General features: G+C 34.5%; 1 protein-coding gene across 1 annotated transcript; it reads left to right on the top strand.

Annotated features, from left to right (window-relative positions):
- The first annotated feature begins 16,678 nt into the window (after positions 1-16,678).
- On the top strand, positions 16,679-17,185 carry LOC113345999. The gene has a single exon (XM_026589620.1). It carries the CDS (start codon positions 16,679-16,681, stop codon positions 17,183-17,185), a length of 507 nt encoding a protein of 168 aa, XP_026445405.1.
- Positions 17,186-21,996: the final 4,811 nt, after the last annotated feature.

Here is a 21,996-nt window from a genome sequence, read left to right as displayed (position 1 = left end):
GGATCTTCAGGTCTTGTAACTGTTCCATCAATAAAACCAAATTTTCTTTTGGCTATTAACGATCTTCGTATGGCTCTAGCCCATTCATCATAATTATTTCCTCTCAAAGTTATTGGCATGATGATATTTCCTGGTCCATCACTCGAACCTAGGTAATATACGGGGTTCTTCTTTTGTACATCATATTCCACCGTCTTTCCTTTGGATGATTCAATTTCGTTAACCATCTTTCGTTTTTTTTTTTTTTTTTTTTTTTTTTTTTTTTTTTTTTTTTTTTTTTTTTTTTTTTTTTTTTTTTTTTTTTTTTTTTTTTTTTTTTTTTTAGGTTTCGAAACTGGCTCTTGATGCCATGTTAAGAATCTGTGTATATTATTTCATATCTTTCAAAACTTATTACAAGCATATATATATATGTGCGATCACCTCTTAGAGTCCTACTAGAAATACATTCCATATCAGTCTCAGTTTCCTAGAATAAGTCTTTCCTAGACTTTCCTAGTATAAACACATTCCATATCAGTCTCAAACTTTCCTAGTTTATGTTCTAAGAGACATGTACGTTTGAGACCTTCCATATCAGTCTCAGACTTTCCTAATACAGTTCGAAGTCTCTCCTTCATATAACTCGGTACAGACATGATTAATTATATCTCAGACATTATGTCTTAGATTTTGATATGTAAATCAAATCTAAGATGAATATCATTGATTAAAAAAACATTATTAAGATTAAATCAATGATAAACATAAATTAATCATAAAGAAATTAACTTACATACCAAAATCAAATGGAGGAGACAAGTATTAAAGTGGTTCGGCATTAATGGCCTACGTCCACTGACAAACCCCGTAGGGTGAAATATTATTGATCTTCAGATGATTTCTCTGAGATAGTTTTACATTTACATAGTGATCCTATTTATAGGTGATAGGATACAAAACCTAGAAGATAGAATAACAACCGATATCTTGACTAGGTGAAACTATCTATCTACATTACAGGATTTATTGTTTGACCTGATCCTATAATCTAGTAGTTGCATTGACTGAGCATCATGTATCTTGAATGATAGCCCACGGTCACTCACTTCTGACGTGCACATTGATCTCTTGGTAGCATACGCGTGTTTATCCTCTAATACCCCCCCGCAAGTTGGACACGGAAATTTGGTGAAGTGTACAACTTGAAAATCTTCGGGAAAAGACTTTGTAACCTAAAACCGTATAAGTTGTACTTTGAGCTTCAATCACGGACCACAGAACTTGAACACTTGAACAAAGGTACAGAAGCAGCGGAAAAATCTTCAAAACTCGAGAAGATATACGGAATGGTGGCTCTTCTGGCTGCTTAGTGGACTTGATTGGATATTGATATGTTGGGTTGTTGATTGCAAACAAACAGAGATAAGGAATCCCCAAAACTGGTATCGTCTTTTATGATGAATCCTCCATACTTTGAAATATTGATCCAAACCCAATTGTGCAAACAAACATGCGTATTAAAGATGGAATTTGCAGATGAATTGACATGAGATTCCAAAAGATGGAAAATATCTTTGGAGGTAATGATTTGACCAGAATTTAAAGAGCCAATAGCTGATGGCAGCTTCAAAGAACAATAAACATATCTTTGATTCCTTGAAAAGCAGATTGGGAAGCAATGTTACGTGCTGAGCATGATTTGCGATTAGGTAAAGGAACTGTAGAAGATACTACTGGATTGTTAGTAGTATTTGGAGAAACTGCAGGTGAGATTGAATCACCGAGATTGGCAATAGATACGGGTAATCCTGAATTACCAGAATTGAGAAAAGAGGGTGCAACGGAATCGCCTATAGTTATCCCAGGCGTGAAATTGTCAGTGGACAGTTGAGAAGGATACATTAGCTCATGAAAACTGGAGCATAATAGAAGACAAGATAAAAACTCAAATAATGAGTAAATAAAAAGAGATGACAGTCCTTCATAATAACAACATGATGGACGTCTAACTGTTTACGATTATTTATTTTTTTCGTGAATGAAAAACAACTGTTGAAAATAAGACCGCAAAAGAGTCTTTTCCGAATAAAGGATATTATCAAAAAAACTACTTTTGGAAATAAGATCACAAAATATCATGTATTTTGGGAACGACGGTAAGAAATAAATGAGATTTCTTGAAGGAGAACTTCCATAAACCAAAGACCATCATAGCCGATGAAAATTATGATCATGAAAGAAAGCTTTCGTGGGCAGGAGTTATATATTGCATCCATACACCACAATTAATCAAAGGAGTCAAATTACACTTCTTCTAAAGAGAGGAGTACTCCTCGTAAATCAAATTCCTAGAACGAGCCAAGAACTTGTACAAGACACATTGATAGCTAACACACATCAAAATTGATGTAATGATGAAAATATATTCTGACTTGTGCCCAGGAACTAAGTTTCGATCAGAGGTAACTTGTTTGACAAAGTGAGATAACAATTTCAGCGGTACTCATTGACCATGTGACAAAAGTGAGATAATACAAAGTGCAGCAGTATCAACTAATAAAGAAGGCTATTACTGCTGATGCAATATATTTCCGAGAAAAATATATTGGATATACTCGGAAAATATTTTTGGAAACAAAATCAATTTCACATAAACATGGAAATATTTTCTGGTTTGCCAGTGAGGTAATTAAGGGATTACCATATTATAACACATACGATGTTAACAATTTTCATTGACAGAGAAATAATACAAATTTGTATGCGGATATATTGGACATTAAATTGATTCGACTATGAAATAGTCAACTAGGATTACCCATATATCGGGTTTGCTTGAAAGGATATGAGGATATGAAATCCAATAATGAAAGATCAAGAATTTAGTTCTCGAATAACAAAGAGAACAATCTTTAGGAATGAAAAGTTGACATGATAACACGGACATCTTTTGTGAATGATTAATAACACGGACATCTTTTGTGAATGATTAAGATGCGCGGGAAAGTTGAATAAGTTGACCGTAAAATGATCAACTAAGTTTGAGGAATATTAGCTCATAAAAAACAAACCAGTAACTATGATAAACTAATTCCTGGAGAATGCAAACGTGAAAAACGTAAGCATATTTTGAAAGATTGACCTCTCTAGGAGGAGATATATTTGTAAGGTCTAAAGACAGATTAATACGTTTAGACCAGGAGCAACAAGATCATTGAACCAAACAAGAAAAATTGGTCACGCTGTTGTTGTTCAGTAACAGAGATGATGAGCACCGTTGACGAACATGAAGGTGCAGTGATATAATTTTGAGATCCAATAATGGTATATCCAGGAACATTCGAACAAAATCAAAATTAGATGACAATCAGTGATGACCCGATATTTTAAGATATAAAGTGAAATAGTGAATATTCTTTTGATCACTAATTCAACGGATGATTAAACCTTTATGAGCTGTTAAAGGTAAAATAGACATAACAAAAAAATATTGATAAATTTCCTTGCGGGAAATGAAGACAAACCACTAAGGTTGAATTGGTGATGATCTTTAAAGCTAAAATCGATAGAAGAAAAACTTAAATTAGCTAAGAATGAAAAAAAAATAGACACAATGAGAATAGATTGCGGAAGCGATTGGATCGAAAGCAATTTCTGCTCTGATACCATCTTAGATTTTGATATGTAAATCAAATCTAAGATGAATATCATTGATTAAAAAAACATTATTAAGATTAAATCAATGATAAACATAAATTAATCATAAAGAAATTAACTTACATACCAAAATCAAATGGAGGAGACAAGTATTAAAGTGGTTCGGCATTAATGGCCTACGTCCACTGACAAACCCCGTAGGGTGAAATATTATTGATCTTCAGATGATTTCTCTGAGATAGTTTTACATTTACATAGTGATCCTATTTATAGGTGATAGGATACAAAACCTAGAAGATAGAATAACAACCGATATCTTGACTAGGTGAAACTATCTATCTACATTACAGGATTTATTGTTTGACCTGATCCTATAATCTAGTAGTTGCATTGACTGAGCATCATGTATCTTGAATGATAGCCCACGGTCACTCACTTCTGACGTGCACATTGATCTCTTGGTAGCATACGCGTGTTTATCCTCTAATACCCCCCCGCAAGTTGGACACGGAAATTTGGTGAAGTGTACAACTTGAAAATCTTCGGGAAAAGACTTTGTAACCTAAAACCGTATAAGTTGTACTTTGAGCTTCAATCACGGACCACAGAACTTGAACACTTGAACAAAGGTACAGAAGCAGCGGAAAAATCTTCAAAACTCGAGAAGATATACGGAATGGTGGCTCTTCTGGCTGCTTAGTGGACTTGATTGGATATTGATATGTTGGGTTGTTGATTGCAAACAAACAGAGATAAGGAATCCCCAAAACTGGTATCGTCTTTTATGATGAATCCTCCATACTTTGAAATATTGATCCAAACCCAATTGTGCAAACAAACATGCGTATTAAAGATGGAATTTGCAGATGAATTGACATGAGATTCCAAAAGATGGAAAATATCTTTGGAGGTAATGATTTGACCAGAATTTAAAGAGCCAATAGCTGATGGCAGCTTCAAAGAACAATAAACATATCTTTGATTCCTTGAAAAGCAGATTGGGAAGCAATGTTACGTGCTGAGCATGATTTGCGATTAGGTAAAGGAACTGTAGAAGATACTACTGGATTGTTAGTAGTATTTGGAGAAACTGCAGGTGAGATTGAATCACCGAGATTGGCAATAGATACGGGTAATCCTGAATTACCAGAATTGAGAAAAGAGGGTGCAACGGAATCGCCTATAGTTATCCCAGGCGTGAAATTGTCAGTGGACAGTTGAGAAGGATACATTAGCTCATGAAAACTGGAGCATAATAGAAGACAAGATAAAAACTCAAATAATGAGTAAATAAAAAGAGATGACAGTCCTTCATAATAACAACATGATGGACGTCTAACTGTTTACGATTATTTATTTTTTTCGTGAATGAAAAACAACTGTTGAAAATAAGACCGCAAAAGAGTCTTTTCCGAATAAAGGATATTATCAAAAAAACTACTTTTGGAAATAAGATCACAAAATATCATGTATTTTGGGAACGACGGTAAGAAATAAATGAGATTTCTTGAAGGAGAACTTCCATAAACCAAAGACCATCATAGCCGATGAAAATTATGATCATGAAAGAAAGCTTTCGTGGGCAGGAGTTATATATTGCATCCATACACCACAATTAATCAAAGGAGTCAAATTACACTTCTTCTAAAGAGAGGAGTACTCCTCGTAAATCAAATTCCTAGAACGAGCCAAGAACTTGTACAAGACACATTGATAGCTAACACACATCAAAATTGATGTAATGATGAAAATATATTCTGACTTGTGCCCAGGAACTAAGTTTCGATCAGAGGTAACTTGTTTGACAAAGTGAGATAACAATTTCAGCGGTACTCATTGACCATGTGACAAAAGTGAGATAATACAAAGTGCAGCAGTATCAACTAATAAAGAAGGCTATTACTGCTGATGCAATATATTTCCGAGAAAAATATATTGGATATACTCGGAAAATATTTTTGGAAACAAAATCAATTTCACATAAACATGGAAATATTTTCTGGTTTGCCAGTGAGGTAATTAAGGGATTACCATATTATAACACATACGATGTTAACAATTTTCATTGACAGAGAAATAATACAAATTTGTATGCGGATATATTGGACATTAAATTGATTCGACTATGAAATAGTCAACTAGGATTACCCATATATCGGGTTTGCTTGAAAGGATATGAGGATATGAAATCCAATAATGAAAGATCAAGAATTTAGTTCTCGAATAACAAAGAGAACAATCTTTAGGAATGAAAAGTTGACATGATAACACGGACATCTTTTGTGAATGATTAATAACACGGACATCTTTTGTGAATGATTAAGATGCGCGGGAAAGTTGAATAAGTTGACCGTAAAATGATCAACTAAGTTTGAGGAATATTAGCTCATAAAAAACAAACCAGTAACTATGATAAACTAATTCCTGGAGAATGCAAACGTGAAAAACGTAAGCATATTTTGAAAGATTGACCTCTCTAGGAGGAGATATATTTGTAAGGTCTAAAGACAGATTAATACGTTTAGACCAGGAGCAACAAGATCATTGAACCAAACAAGAAAAATTGGTCACGCTGTTGTTGTTCAGTAACAGAGATGATGAGCACCGTTGACGAACATGAAGGTGCAGTGATATAATTTTGAGATCCAATAATGGTATATCCAGGAACATTCGAACAAAATCAAAATTAGATGACAATCAGTGATGACCCGATATTTTAAGATATAAAGTGAAATAGTGAATATTCTTTTGATCACTAATTCAACGGATGATTAAACCTTTATGAGCTGTTAAAGGTAAAATAGACATAACAAAAAAATATTGATAAATTTCCTTGCGGGAAATGAAGACAAACCACTAAGGTTGAATTGGTGATGATCTTTAAAGCTAAAATCGATAGAAGAAAAACTTAAATTAGCTAAGAATGAAAAAAAAATAGACACAATGAGAATAGATTGCGGAAGCGATTGGATCGAAAGCAATTTCTGCTCTGATACCATCTTAGATTTTGATATGTAAATCAAATCTAAGATGAATATCATTGATTAAAAAAACATTATTAAGATTAAATCAATGATAAACATAAATTAATCATAAAGAAATTAACTTACATACCAAAATCAAATGGAGGAGACAAGTATTAAAGTGGTTCGGCATTAATGGCCTACGTCCACTGACAAACCCCGTAGGGTGAAATATTATTGATCTTCAGATGATTTCTCTGAGATAGTTTTACATTTACATAGTGATCCTATTTATAGGTGATAGGATACAAAACCTAGAAGATAGAATAACAACCGATATCTTGACTAGGTGAAACTATCTATCTACATTACAGGATTTATTGTTTGACCTGATCCTATAATCTAGTAGTTGCATTGACTGAGCATCATGTATCTTGAATGATAGCCCACGGTCACTCACTTCTGACGTGCACATTGATCTCTTGGTAGCATACGCGTGTTTATCCTCTAATACCCCCCCGCAAGTTGGACACGGAAATTTGGTGAAGTGTACAACTTGAAAATCTTCGGGAAAAGACTTTGTAACCTAAAACCGTATAAGTTGTACTTTGAGCTTCAATCACGGACCACAGAACTTGAACACTTGAACAAAGGTACAGAAGCAGCGGAAAAATCTTCAAAACTCGAGAAGATATACGGAATGGTGGCTCTTCTGGCTGCTTAGTGGACTTGATTGGATATTGATATGTTGGGTTGTTGATTGCAAACAAACAGAGATAAGGAATCCCCAAAACTGGTATCGTCTTTTATGATGAATCCTCCATACTTTGAAATATTGATCCAAACCCAATTGTGCAAACAAACATGCGTATTAAAGATGGAATTTGCAGATGAATTGACATGAGATTCCAAAAGATGGAAAATATCTTTGGAGGTAATGATTTGACCAGAATTTAAAGAGCCAATAGCTGATGGCAGCTTCAAAGAACAATAAACATATCTTTGATTCCTTGAAAAGCAGATTGGGAAGCAATGTTACGTGCTGAGCATGATTTGCGATTAGGTAAAGGAACTGTAGAAGATACTACTGGATTGTTAGTAGTATTTGGAGAAACTGCAGGTGAGATTGAATCACCGAGATTGGCAATAGATACGGGTAATCCTGAATTACCAGAATTGAGAAAAGAGGGTGCAACGGAATCGCCTATAGTTATCCCAGGCGTGAAATTGTCAGTGGACAGTTGAGAAGGATACATTAGCTCATGAAAACTGGAGCATAATAGAAGACAAGATAAAAACTCAAATAATGAGTAAATAAAAAGAGATGACAGTCCTTCATAATAACAACATGATGGACGTCTAACTGTTTACGATTATTTATTTTTTTCGTGAATGAAAAACAACTGTTGAAAATAAGACCGCAAAAGAGTCTTTTCCGAATAAAGGATATTATCAAAAAAACTACTTTTGGAAATAAGATCACAAAATATCATGTATTTTGGGAACGACGGTAAGAAATAAATGAGATTTCTTGAAGGAGAACTTCCATAAACCAAAGACCATCATAGCCGATGAAAATTATGATCATGAAAGAAAGCTTTCGTGGGCAGGAGTTATATATTGCATCCATACACCACAATTAATCAAAGGAGTCAAATTACACTTCTTCTAAAGAGAGGAGTACTCCTCGTAAATCAAATTCCTAGAACGAGCCAAGAACTTGTACAAGACACATTGATAGCTAACACACATCAAAATTGATGTAATGATGAAAATATATTCTGACTTGTGCCCAGGAACTAAGTTTCGATCAGAGGTAACTTGTTTGACAAAGTGAGATAACAATTTCAGCGGTACTCATTGACCATGTGACAAAAGTGAGATAATACAAAGTGCAGCAGTATCAACTAATAAAGAAGGCTATTACTGCTGATGCAATATATTTCCGAGAAAAATATATTGGATATACTCGGAAAATATTTTTGGAAACAAAATCAATTTCACATAAACATGGAAATATTTTCTGGTTTGCCAGTGAGGTAATTAAGGGATTACCATATTATAACACATACGATGTTAACAATTTTCATTGACAGAGAAATAATACAAATTTGTATGCGGATATATTGGACATTAAATTGATTCGACTATGAAATAGTCAACTAGGATTACCCATATATCGGGTTTGCTTGAAAGGATATGAGGATATGAAATCCAATAATGAAAGATCAAGAATTTAGTTCTCGAATAACAAAGAGAACAATCTTTAGGAATGAAAAGTTGACATGATAACACGGACATCTTTTGTGAATGATTAATAACACGGACATCTTTTGTGAATGATTAAGATGCGCGGGAAAGTTGAATAAGTTGACCGTAAAATGATCAACTAAGTTTGAGGAATATTAGCTCATAAAAAACAAACCAGTAACTATGATAAACTAATTCCTGGAGAATGCAAACGTGAAAAACGTAAGCATATTTTGAAAGATTGACCTCTCTAGGAGGAGATATATTTGTAAGGTCTAAAGACAGATTAATACGTTTAGACCAGGAGCAACAAGATCATTGAACCAAACAAGAAAAATTGGTCACGCTGTTGTTGTTCAGTAACAGAGATGATGAGCACCGTTGACGAACATGAAGGTGCAGTGATATAATTTTGAGATCCAATAATGGTATATCCAGGAACATTCGAACAAAATCAAAATTAGATGACAATCAGTGATGACCCGATATTTTAAGATATAAAGTGAAATAGTGAATATTCTTTTGATCACTAATTCAACGGATGATTAAACCTTTATGAGCTGTTAAAGGTAAAATAGACATAACAAAAAAATATTGATAAATTTCCTTGCGGGAAATGAAGACAAACCACTAAGGTTGAATTGGTGATGATCTTTAAAGCTAAAATCGATAGAAGAAAAACTTAAATTAGCTAAGAATGAAAAAAAAATAGACACAATGAGAATAGATTGCGGAAGCGATTGGATCGAAAGCAATTTCTGCTCTGATACCATCTTAGATTTTGATATGTAAATCAAATCTAAGATGAATATCATTGATTAAAAAAACATTATTAAGATTAAATCAATGATAAACATAAATTAATCATAAAGAAATTAACTTACATACCAAAATCAAATGGAGGAGACAAGTATTAAAGTGGTTCGGCATTAATGGCCTACGTCCACTGACAAACCCCGTAGGGTGAAATATTATTGATCTTCAGATGATTTCTCTGAGATAGTTTTACATTTACATAGTGATCCTATTTATAGGTGATAGGATACAAAACCTAGAAGATAGAATAACAACCGATATCTTGACTAGGTGAAACTATCTATCTACATTACAGGATTTATTGTTTGACCTGATCCTATAATCTAGTAGTTGCATTGACTGAGCATCATGTATCTTGAATGATAGCCCACGGTCACTCACTTCTGACGTGCACATTGATCTCTTGGTAGCATACGCGTGTTTATCCTCTAATACCCCCCCGCAAGTTGGACACGGAAATTTGGTGAAGTGTACAACTTGAAAATCTTCGGGAAAAGACTTTGTAACCTAAAACCGTATAAGTTGTACTTTGAGCTTCAATCACGGACCACAGAACTTGAACACTTGAACAAAGGTACAGAAGCAGCGGAAAAATCTTCAAAACTCGAGAAGATATACGGAATGGTGGCTCTTCTGGCTGCTTAGTGGACTTGATTGGATATTGATATGTTGGGTTGTTGATTGCAAACAAACAGAGATAAGGAATCCCCAAAACTGGTATCGTCTTTTATGATGAATCCTCCATACTTTGAAATATTGATCCAAACCCAATTGTGCAAACAAACATGCGTATTAAAGATGGAATTTGCAGATGAATTGACATGAGATTCCAAAAGATGGAAAATATCTTTGGAGGTAATGATTTGACCAGAATTTAAAGAGCCAATAGCTGATGGCAGCTTCAAAGAACAATAAACATATCTTTGATTCCTTGAAAAGCAGATTGGGAAGCAATGTTACGTGCTGAGCATGATTTGCGATTAGGTAAAGGAACTGTAGAAGATACTACTGGATTGTTAGTAGTATTTGGAGAAACTGCAGGTGAGATTGAATCACCGAGATTGGCAATAGATACGGGTAATCCTGAATTACCAGAATTGAGAAAAGAGGGTGCAACGGAATCGCCTATAGTTATCCCAGGCGTGAAATTGTCAGTGGACAGTTGAGAAGGATACATTAGCTCATGAAAACTGGAGCATAATAGAAGACAAGATAAAAACTCAAATAATGAGTAAATAAAAAGAGATGACAGTCCTTCATAATAACAACATGATGGACGTCTAACTGTTTACGATTATTTATTTTTTTCGTGAATGAAAAACAACTGTTGAAAATAAGACCGCAAAAGAGTCTTTTCCGAATAAAGGATATTATCAAAAAAACTACTTTTGGAAATAAGATCACAAAATATCATGTATTTTGGGAACGACGGTAAGAAATAAATGAGATTTCTTGAAGGAGAACTTCCATAAACCAAAGACCATCATAGCCGATGAAAATTATGATCATGAAAGAAAGCTTTCGTGGGCAGGAGTTATATATTGCATCCATACACCACAATTAATCAAAGGAGTCAAATTACACTTCTTCTAAAGAGAGGAGTACTCCTCGTAAATCAAATTCCTAGAACGAGCCAAGAACTTGTACAAGACACATTGATAGCTAACACACATCAAAATTGATGTAATGATGAAAATATATTCTGACTTGTGCCCAGGAACTAAGTTTCGATCAGAGGTAACTTGTTTGACAAAGTGAGATAACAATTTCAGCGGTACTCATTGACCATGTGACAAAAGTGAGATAATACAAAGTGCAGCAGTATCAACTAATAAAGAAGGCTATTACTGCTGATGCAATATATTTCCGAGAAAAATATATTGGATATACTCGGAAAATATTTTTGGAAACAAAATCAATTTCACATAAACATGGAAATATTTTCTGGTTTGCCAGTGAGGTAATTAAGGGATTACCATATTATAACACATACGATGTTAACAATTTTCATTGACAGAGAAATAATACAAATTTGTATGCGGATATATTGGACATTAAATTGATTCGACTATGAAATAGTCAACTAGGATTACCCATATATCGGGTTTGCTTGAAAGGATATGAGGATATGAAATCCAATAATGAAAGATCAAGAATTTAGTTCTCGAATAACAAAGAGAACAATCTTTAGGAATGAAAAGTTGACATGATAACACGGACATCTTTTGTGAATGATTAATAACACGGACATCTTTTGTGAATGATTAAGATGCGCGGGAAAGTTGAATAAGTTGACCGTAAAATGATCAACTAAGTTTGAGGAATATTAGCTCATAAAAAACAAACCAGTAACTATGATAAACTAATTCCTGGAGAATGCAAACGTGAAAAACGTAAGCATATTTTGAAAGATTGACCTCTCTAGGAGGAGATATATTTGTAAGGTCTAAAGACAGATTAATACGTTTAGACCAGGAGCAACAAGATCATTGAACCAAACAAGAAAAATTGGTCACGCTGTTGTTGTTCAGTAACAGAGATGATGAGCACCGTTGACGAACATGAAGGTGCAGTGATATAATTTTGAGATCCAATAATGGTATATCCAGGAACATTCGAACAAAATCAAAATTAGATGACAATCAGTGATGACCCGATATTTTAAGATATAAAGTGAAATAGTGAATATTCTTTTGATCACTAATTCAACGGATGATTAAACCTTTATGAGCTGTTAAAGGTAAAATAGACATAACAAAAAAATATTGATAAATTTCCTTGCGGGAAATGAAGACAAACCACTAAGGTTGAATTGGTGATGATCTTTAAAGCTAAAATCGATAGAAGAAAAACTTAAATTAGCTAAGAATGAAAAAAAAATAGACACAATGAGAATAGATTGCGGAAGCGATTGGATCGAAAGCAATTTCTGCTCTGATACCATCTTAGATTTTGATATGTAAATCAAATCTAAGATGAATATCATTGATTAAAAAAACATTATTAAGATTAAATCAATGATAAACATAAATTAATCATAAAGAAATTAACTTACATACCAAAATCAAATGGAGGAGACAAGTATTAAAGTGGTTCGGCATTAATGGCCTACGTCCACTGACAAACCCCGTAGGGTGAAATATTATTGATCTTCAGATGATTTCTCTGAGATAGTTTTACATTTACATAGTGATCCTATTTATAGGTGATAGGATACAAAACCTAGAAGATAGAATAACAACCGATATCTTGACTAGGTGAAACTATCTATCTACATTACAGGATTTATTGTTTGACCTGATCCTATAATCTAGTAGTTGCATTGACTGAGCATCATGTATCTTGAATGATAGCCCACGGTCACTCACTTCTGACGTGCACATTGATCTCTTGGTAGCATACGCGTGTTTATCCTCTAATATTATGCATAGTCGCTCCACTTGTTGTTCCTGTATTTCTATGTAACGGTCTAGTTGATTTAAGTTGAGGTTCAAATCGATTGAGTTGAGATCCTGGATCACCTGCGATACTTGGGGTAGCTAATTGTTTGCCATATGAAATTAAATTAATGATTACTTGCCTCTGCCGATTGAATTTTCAGCTGAGATATAATTAATCATCGATGGTAGGAAATAAAAATAATCAAGTATATATAGCTAGTAGCTGGTGATACTCTTCCCCGTCCCTAACTACCCTAATGGAAATATTTAATCGTTCGGTTGGTACGAATTAAAATTATAATGACGAAATTAATTTGCCCAACAATAAATAAAATTACGTACAACATGTCTATCCGATTGAAGTTCAGAAAAATCAGAAGAATAAACGGAAATTGGGTTAAATGTCCAGATATTCTTAAAACATGGTTCAAATAGACGAGTAAAAATTAATATGGGTGAAATGGACACCAAAAAAATAGCAAGGATGAAACTGGATTCATCCTGGCTTAAACTTAAAAAATAGTGAGGATGAAACTGGATGCATCCTGATGTAAAGTAAAAATAAGAAAAAATATTTGAAAATTGACAGGATAACACTGTTTACATCCTGACTATTTTTACAATTTCGTCCATTTTAACAATATCAAATCTTACATGTCTTTTTCACCCAAAAATTATTGGTTTTGATCTTTTTAACCAATTTTATGAAGAATAAACGAACAACCAGTCTGATGTTACTTCGTCCAGTTCCAAGGTACGATTAAGACGTGGTCACCATCATAGTGTCATGAGTTATTTAGCATTGTACATGACAATGTAGCTAGTTTATCTTTGTTATCATCGACTAAAAAAATACAACAAATTGTCTCCCAAAACCTTGACCATCATTTGACGGGGAGTGTATAACTCAAAATTTATAACGCCCACTATGATACTCGGGTCACCTTGTTCTCTTCTCGTGTTTCACAAAACTGCTCAATTAACCAATAATTACAATTCCTCGGTGAAAAGAATATGTAATATTTAATATTGTTTAAATAGACGAGAATGTAAAAATATTGAGGATATAAGAAGTTTCATTTTGCTCATTTTCAAATATTTATTCTTATTTTTAATTATATCAGGATGCATCCAGTTTCATCCCCGATTTTTTTAGTTTAAGGCAGGATGAGTCCAATTTCATCCTTGCTATTTTTTCGGTGTCCATTTCACCATACAATTTTTACCCGTTTGTTAGAACCATGTCTTAAAATATTTTGTCAAATGACCCATTTTCATGTGTTTATTTATTTTTATCTTTTTTGCTTACAGAGATTACTCAAGGAAATACGCCTAGCAAAGTGAAAGAACGCAAAAAAATATAAATAAAAAATAACGACTTCTTTGGGGCAATCTTAATTAGTATGTGCTGATGCAGCTTTATACCTTCAAATTAAATATAATCAATGGTTTTGATCCCGAGATAACTCCTCCTTTTGTTACTTGATAAAAAAAATTGTGCTAACGAGTTTCAAATTCTTTTGACTAATCTCATCACCCATGGATTTTACTTTACCACTCTCTTTATAACTCACTGTTGTAATCTTAATCTTATTTAATTAGTTGCTCTTTTGAGTGAATAAACAAAACAACATCAACAATTTCAAGCCCGCTTTTCATTGTCTCAATCAACTTTGGTCATAATAATCATATGCTTCAGGTTCACTTGATCACCTCAAATCATGATAAGAATTAGAGTTTACCGAACGGTAATTACCAGTTAGTCAATTGTAATCACCTCAATAAACAAACCCAAATCAAATAATCAAAAAAGAAAACATGGGTTTGTGTTAAAATGATTAACCTTCATCACTCCAGCTACTATATATTGCTACCAAAATAATATGAACAACGAACCGATTAAGAAAGCGAAGAGAAACAAAGGGAGAGTCTCGGTACTCTAATCAAGCATCTTCAAAACCTTAATTAAATGAAATTACGCATCTTCTGCTCTGCCCATAGAGAACAAGAAAGACCCCTAAAATAGCCTGACAATTGCACCTTGAGTACATATTTTGGCATTTGGACCAAGGATTTTGTACAATCCTGTGTTTGGGTCGTGAATTAGGCCGTTGAGGGTTTGGAATCTGGATAGTTGGATTGTTTGGTGGTATTAGCGCACAAGAATCTGTTATAAAACGAGAGTCCAAATGTAAGGGCGAAATATCACGCAGAACTAAGTCGCAACCTTGCCCTAACTAATACAATCATTAAAATGAAGAAGAAAAACATTAGGCGAATGGGAATGGTAATTATGCGATAAGGAGAAAGATGCACGAAAAACGTCCAGACGACAAACATAGCACGACCTACCATGAAGAACACGAAGGAGCCACGCGAAATGCAACTACATCTCCAAAAAACCTGGCAAATAAGACAGATTGAACAGAGATCAGTTAACAGAGATTTTACACGTGAACTCAGTTATCTTCTACCTTGATATTTATTTATATAAATATTCGAATAATGGAAAAAGAGAAATCAGTCAGAGAAATAGAAACCACTTGGAAGAGAGAAAATGACCCATTTAGGGTTTTAGCTTTACTTATCATTTGCGTTGTTGTATGCTTGAACACTCTGATAATTGTAAAAACACCGTACTCTCAGTATAGCAGTTTGTTTGAAGATCATAGTTAGTGTCAAGAGGTATATAATATCATGAATATTTGAGTTTACCTCCATAAATTAGATTTTGTGTTCATATTATTTCATTGGGTATAGTTGTTGGATTTTCGGGAGACTACACCAAAATTAAAAAAGCACTTATGCTAAAAGAATAAATAGTTCACTAGTCTTCTAACATTTTACCACGCAACAACGGCTATATTTCTACGACCCAAACTCGCTATTGTACAAAATGCCTATCCGTTTACAAAACTGACTCTTGTATTTCATTAACATAATAACGCCAATTCTTTCACATATGCTATGCAATGCATGTTTCTTTTGTTTTTTTTTTATATCCATTTTCATTTCTGTATTGCAGACATGAGAATCATTTTCGGTAACCTCCATCACAAAAGACAAACTCGCACCATACTTTGTCATGGAAACCATACTGAGATATACTACCTCCGTCCAACTATTAAGTGATCTATCTGATTTTAGATTTGTCCCAATGATAAGTGACTTATATCACTAAACAATGAGATATTCCGAAATTATCCTTTTAGTTAATTATAAAAAATATATGAAATATGCATAATTTGACAGACATGTTTATATTCGTTACGTAGGTGTTTTAAAATGCTTTTCAATTGTATGAAGTTGGCGAACATCCGTGGAGTATTTTGAGAGATAAACCATTTTTAAATTTCACTAGTTATTATCCATAAGGGTATAATTGTAAAAAAAATGCTTAAAAGTACTATTTTCCTTGCTTGCCTTAAAAATTGTGCAAACTTAAAAATGAGGAAGGGGAGAAACCCTAACGGATTCTAAATCCGACATGGTATCAATATATAGCCAAACCTTGATCCAATTTTTTTTCTTTTCTTCTTCTTCTTCTCATCCTCACAATCTCAACAATCCATGGCAGGTGATAAAAAATCCTTGCATCCGGCTTTTGCCGTCACAAACATTAAAAATCTCATACCAATCTTTTTAGACATCAAGCAAGATGAATATTCTTCATGGGTTTTCCTCTTTCAACTTCATCTTCAGGCTCACAACTTCTCTTTTCTCATTGACGGCACATCACCACCACCGGAACTCGACGCCTCCACCATTCTTCAACTGGATGCCCTATGTCGACAATGGATGTTCGCAACCATGGCAAAGGACCTGATGCTTATGGTCCTCAAATCCGGCACCACTGCAAAGCAGATTTGGGATCATCTTCAACGTCTTTTCCAAGAAAACAAAGGCAGTCGAGCTGTAACCCTTGGAAGTAAGTTTGTAAACCTAAAATTTATTGATTGTAACAGTGTTGATGATTACTGTGATAAGATACAGGCACTTTCACATCGTTTAAGTGATCTTGATTTTCCCATGAATGAAAATCGATTGGTTATCCAACTTGTTAATGGCCTTCCGTAGGAGTACAATACTGTGGCCTCGTTTATTCAACAATCCATGCCATAGTTTGATGATTAGTGATTTTTCGTGGTTGTAGTAATAAGGTTCAAACTCTCGAACTTGTGAAGGATAATTTTTTAGACTAAACAGAAAACAAATATATACAAAAATAATAATATTAACAATGGGTGAGAGTACCGGGACTAATGATTCGGCCAATTTTCATAACATAGGGCTCAATGATTTATTCTCAACAATTATCGTTCAATAAATAAATAAAACACCGACTCTTGTTTTGCCAAAGTAGATCCTCAAAACATTAATTGTATCCCCTAAACATAGATTATCTAAACAAAGCATAACCTATCTAATTGAATCACAACTAATTAATTTGAATCATATTTCAATTTTAAATTAATGTAAAAGTCATAAAAAAAGAATTAAATGAAATTACCCCAAGTATGAAGTTTGGCCTCCTCCGTCGTCCCAGTGTGGGGGTTTATCTCCTCATATTAATCATAATCTCAAAATATTTAATTATGGATCAAAAGGTGTCTACAAGAAGAGAAAACAATGAAACAGGAAATCTGCAACAGCGCCAGAGCATCACAGACCGACTGTTTCAAGTCTCAACTGTTATGATGAAGATAAGCGTTGCAAATTTGAAGATAAATGTTGCAAACGAGGATGAAGAAACTGTTACAGTGACAATATAAGTTGCAAACTGTTACAGTGACAATATGCACGATGAAATCCCTCACAATAACTCCAAATAATTCTTCTTTACTCGGGCAGTGAAGAGAGAATATTTTGAGATATTTTCTTTCTCCACGCGTTTCCAGCTCTGATTATTCCCTTGTTTAGACTTTATACGCATCAAACAATATTTATAACTCTCACAGATCATCTCAGACATGCGAAAACACAAGAAATCCCGTGAATAATTCTTCTCTGCACGCTCTCCCCTGTTTCCAGTTCGTGGCTTCCCCAGCCAATTCTAGCCAAATTTAATCGACCAAAACACTTGCAATAGATTTATAAATGTCCCCGGAACAATCCCACAAATTTTCAGCAAATCTCCCTATAATACCTTCATTTTGTTGATTGAAAATCTGCCAGTTGCATGCATAGTTTTCCCGCCATTTTTTGTTTTGAATTGGTGAAGAAGCTGGTCGCCCCTTATCCAGTCTGGGGGTGCGAATATCAATTGGGGTGGAAATAGTAATTTTTCTGGATTCCTCCGACACATTTCTGGGACGCTTCCGGTGCATTTCTGGGGTGCCTACGGTACATTCTGGGGTGCCTTTAGAAATTTTCTCCGGGGTGTAAAACACTACTTTTTGAGCCCATTTCGCCGCAAGGATTTATTTCTCTAAAAATACCTACAAAGACATAAAATAACACAATAAATATAAAATCGAGCATTAACAATACATATAATTGAGACATATTAGACACATAAATGTGTCTATCACACCCCCAAAATTATTATTTGCTAGTGCTCGAGCAAATTTATTCTAGAAAGGAAAATCATTTGAACCCCTAGGTGGCCCTAGTGGCGGAGTGTTGTCTCCGGAGGGTTTACCAGAGGTGTACCCACAAAACCTTTACTTCAGACCCTAGCCGTCTATGCAGAACCTTGGAAGGCACTAAAGAATCTCCTTGGTTGGCATACAATTATTGACTATAAGAGGAAGAACCCTGATGCGAAATTCCAATTGCTGTACACGAGTTTGCACTCAAGCATACTAAAATTCATATAAAGTGACAGAGCTCTACTCAGATAGTTTCTGGACATCATAAACCGGAGTCAACTAATCACATGGATAGATTAAGAAGGTGGATGTACGTGGATGATGTTGACTAAGGTGAACTATATCCTAATGGACTGAGATACTGGTCTGGACTAATATCAACACACTGGCATATACAAGGGAACCAGTGGTCGATAATCCTAACTCTAGGTCAAATCAGCTGGCATATACAACGGTACCAGTGGTCGACTTTATTGTATTTATTCCGGTTGGTCTGGTCTTTTTTTTTTTGGTATCTCAGTCACTCTATTTCACCCTAGCAATGGAAAAAATAAAACAAAAAGAAGTGATCAGGATTCTTTCGATGTTTCCATCACGAGGATATGGCGAAACTACCATGTTTTTTTTTTCCTAACACCTGAGCTCTGTGCTTTTATGAATAGACTCTTCTAGATGTTTCCATCTAATCAGATTGGTTTCTCAACTCCTATAACCAAAATGCTTCCATCCACTTAGATTGGTTAGTGCAATCCTAAATAAGCATAAATTTCTAGGCTCTGGAGTTTATTTATTGCAACTAAAAAGTTTCTCCCATACCCCCAAACATAAATCTAGCATTGTCCTCAATGTTCTAAAGATGAAATTAAAAGCATGAACAAGGAGAAACAGTTACTATTTGAAGCAAAAGAGTTAAGGAAGGATATTACCGTGTTGCATAAGATTGGGTTACCTCCCAAGAAGTGCTAAGTTTAAAGTCTTCAGCCAGACATAGAAAACGTTTAGTCAACTCGAACCGTATAACAGTAGCCGGAATAACTGTGGGTCTTTAAAACCAAAAAGAGTTGACAAAAGGAAACTGCAGTGAACCAACGAAATGAACAAGACTAGCATGCCCTTACCTAGTTTCCTGATAACTATCGCTAATTGTGGTTCAGGTTCAGGTTCTATGAAAGGGTCTAAATAGAATATTTTCATTGGTTGCGTTTCTCATAGATGGGATCCGAATCATTAGGTCCTAGAGTCTTTATAAACTCAAATAAGAACTTAGAATCACGAAGTAATAACCTAAATAATTGAGGATCCTCTAAGTCAATTAGTTATGACTTACATAGTTGACCACAGTGAGAGTAGTGGTCATTCTTAAGAAAATGTGTCGATTCTAATTTCCTAAGGCATTTAGGTTTAGTCTCACAACTTAATATTCGACACATTTGAAATCTATAAGTTCCCACATTTGGAAGAAAACTATTTGGTGGGAAAACAAAATCAATCTTGGTATTATTGCCTGGGTTAACCACATCAACCAAAGGATGGGTTTCTAACAGTTGAGACTCTTGTTGGATATCATTAGGTTCTGGAAAACGATTATGAAGATAATCTTGTAAGATGGTTGAGGCATTGATGTCAAGTCCCAAGTGAGGGACCTTAATAAGAGTTAAAGCACATGGAGAATGATACTCACCCCCAAACTTAGACTTTTCAGTGTCTCTAGATAGACTAGTCACAACTTCCCTAATTTTAGGTCATCAGATTCTTGAAAATGGGAAATTGATTTTTCTAAGACAGGTTCATCCTCGCTAATCTCTACGAGTTCATATAAGACTATTGCTTCTAAATCGCTTGACTCGAAAACGGTACTCTCAAGATAAACTGGTTCCTCTAAACCATCATCGGTTTCGTAATCATCGTCTAAAACAGGGATATTTCTAGTCAAATCCTCGTCCTTTTGAATAGGTAAATAATTATTAAAATTATTTGGATTCGAACTAGAAATATCATTATAATCATCATCACCATCATCCTCATCATCATCATATAACTTTTGAAATTCACGAATTCTCAAGCTTTGTTTCCAACTACATGGTCTATGTTTATAATATTTCTCATAGATCGTTAGAGGTGATTCCTAAATAAAAGTTGGAGTATCCATATATCGTTTCCCACACATATATTCACCAAGAGTCATTTCCGAAAACGTCTCTTGATAATGAGAATTTATACTCATATATTCTCGTAACGTCATCTCAGGTGGCGTCTCCTGAAAAGGATTCATCACCGAGGAAACACAAACTACAGAGGAATTCTTCACAATAACAAACAAGGCTGACTCGACCAAATCAAACCTATAAATTCTATCAAACAAAAATCATGATGGCTTCACTTAGATTGTTTCTAGACCGGCTTCTATATTTCGAAAGGGAATTCGTTGCAATTTGAGCAAACCCCTCTGGAATCAATCCGAGTCAAAGTAAGTTGAATAGAGACGATGGAAGCTTAGTAGAGCTTTGATACCCAAGGCCTCACCGCATTAGAAGGCGGCGCAGTCACGCATTCAACTCACAGAAACCATCATGAACTTTAAAGTGTGCTTAAAGAGCAACCAATATTTTTAGAACGAGTTTCCTATTAAGCTCGTTACCCTAAAGGTCTCGTTCTAATCAAAATTTTAGGCTTAGGATCGCGTTTGGTTTCGTTTTCCTAAGGCGGGAAAGAAGAGAACGGTGATGAAATCCGAACCCTTATCTTGTATTGGCCAGGCCTTGCCCTTTACTAGGAATTTAAAACAGACGTATTCAAGTCCTCAGCATATATTCACCTTAAGGCAAACAGTAAACCCGCTTGCAGGATATTCGCGGGTGTTTAAAAGTTTACCTCCCGTACCAGACGGGCGAAGAACCGCTGTAGTCGACTCGGACCACTGACTCCGGTGTCAGTGTGCGAACCCGAGGGGCCGAGATGATATCGTAATCGTCGTCCTTCCCTGCAAACAGTTTGTATTTAGTTTTATTTATTTTTTTTAATTTATAACCCTTCCGTAGGGTTTAAAAAAAAACAAAGTCCAATGTTCAATGTCCGGAAAAAAAATGTCCAAAAGTAAAAGATTACAAAAATAAAAACCTTAATTACAGTTTCTAAAAAAAATAAAAATTAATAATAATAAAATAAAAATATCTAAAAAATAATAATAATAAAAAAAAGTCCTTCGTCTTCTTTCCATTCTTTTTGCTTTAAGCTTTGCTCCTAGTCTTTACGAAATCGCCAAAAATCTTTGATAACTTTTTTTTTTTTTTTTTTTTT

The sequence above is a fragment of the Papaver somniferum genome, unplaced genomic scaffold (assembly GCF_003573695.1).
Source record: "Papaver somniferum cultivar HN1 unplaced genomic scaffold, ASM357369v1 unplaced-scaffold_85, whole genome shotgun sequence".
NCBI classification, from domain to species: Eukaryota; Viridiplantae; Streptophyta; class Magnoliopsida; order Ranunculales; family Papaveraceae; genus Papaver; species Papaver somniferum.
The sequence above is the reverse complement of the archived record's forward strand: the minus strand, read 5'-3'. Positions and strand labels throughout refer to the sequence as shown.

Excerpts from the sequence above, each read along its gene's own strand:
- LOC113345999 (XM_026589620.1), top strand. The coding sequence starts at position 16,679 with ATGGCAGGTGATAAAAAATCCTTGCATCCGGCTTTTGCCGTCACAAAC.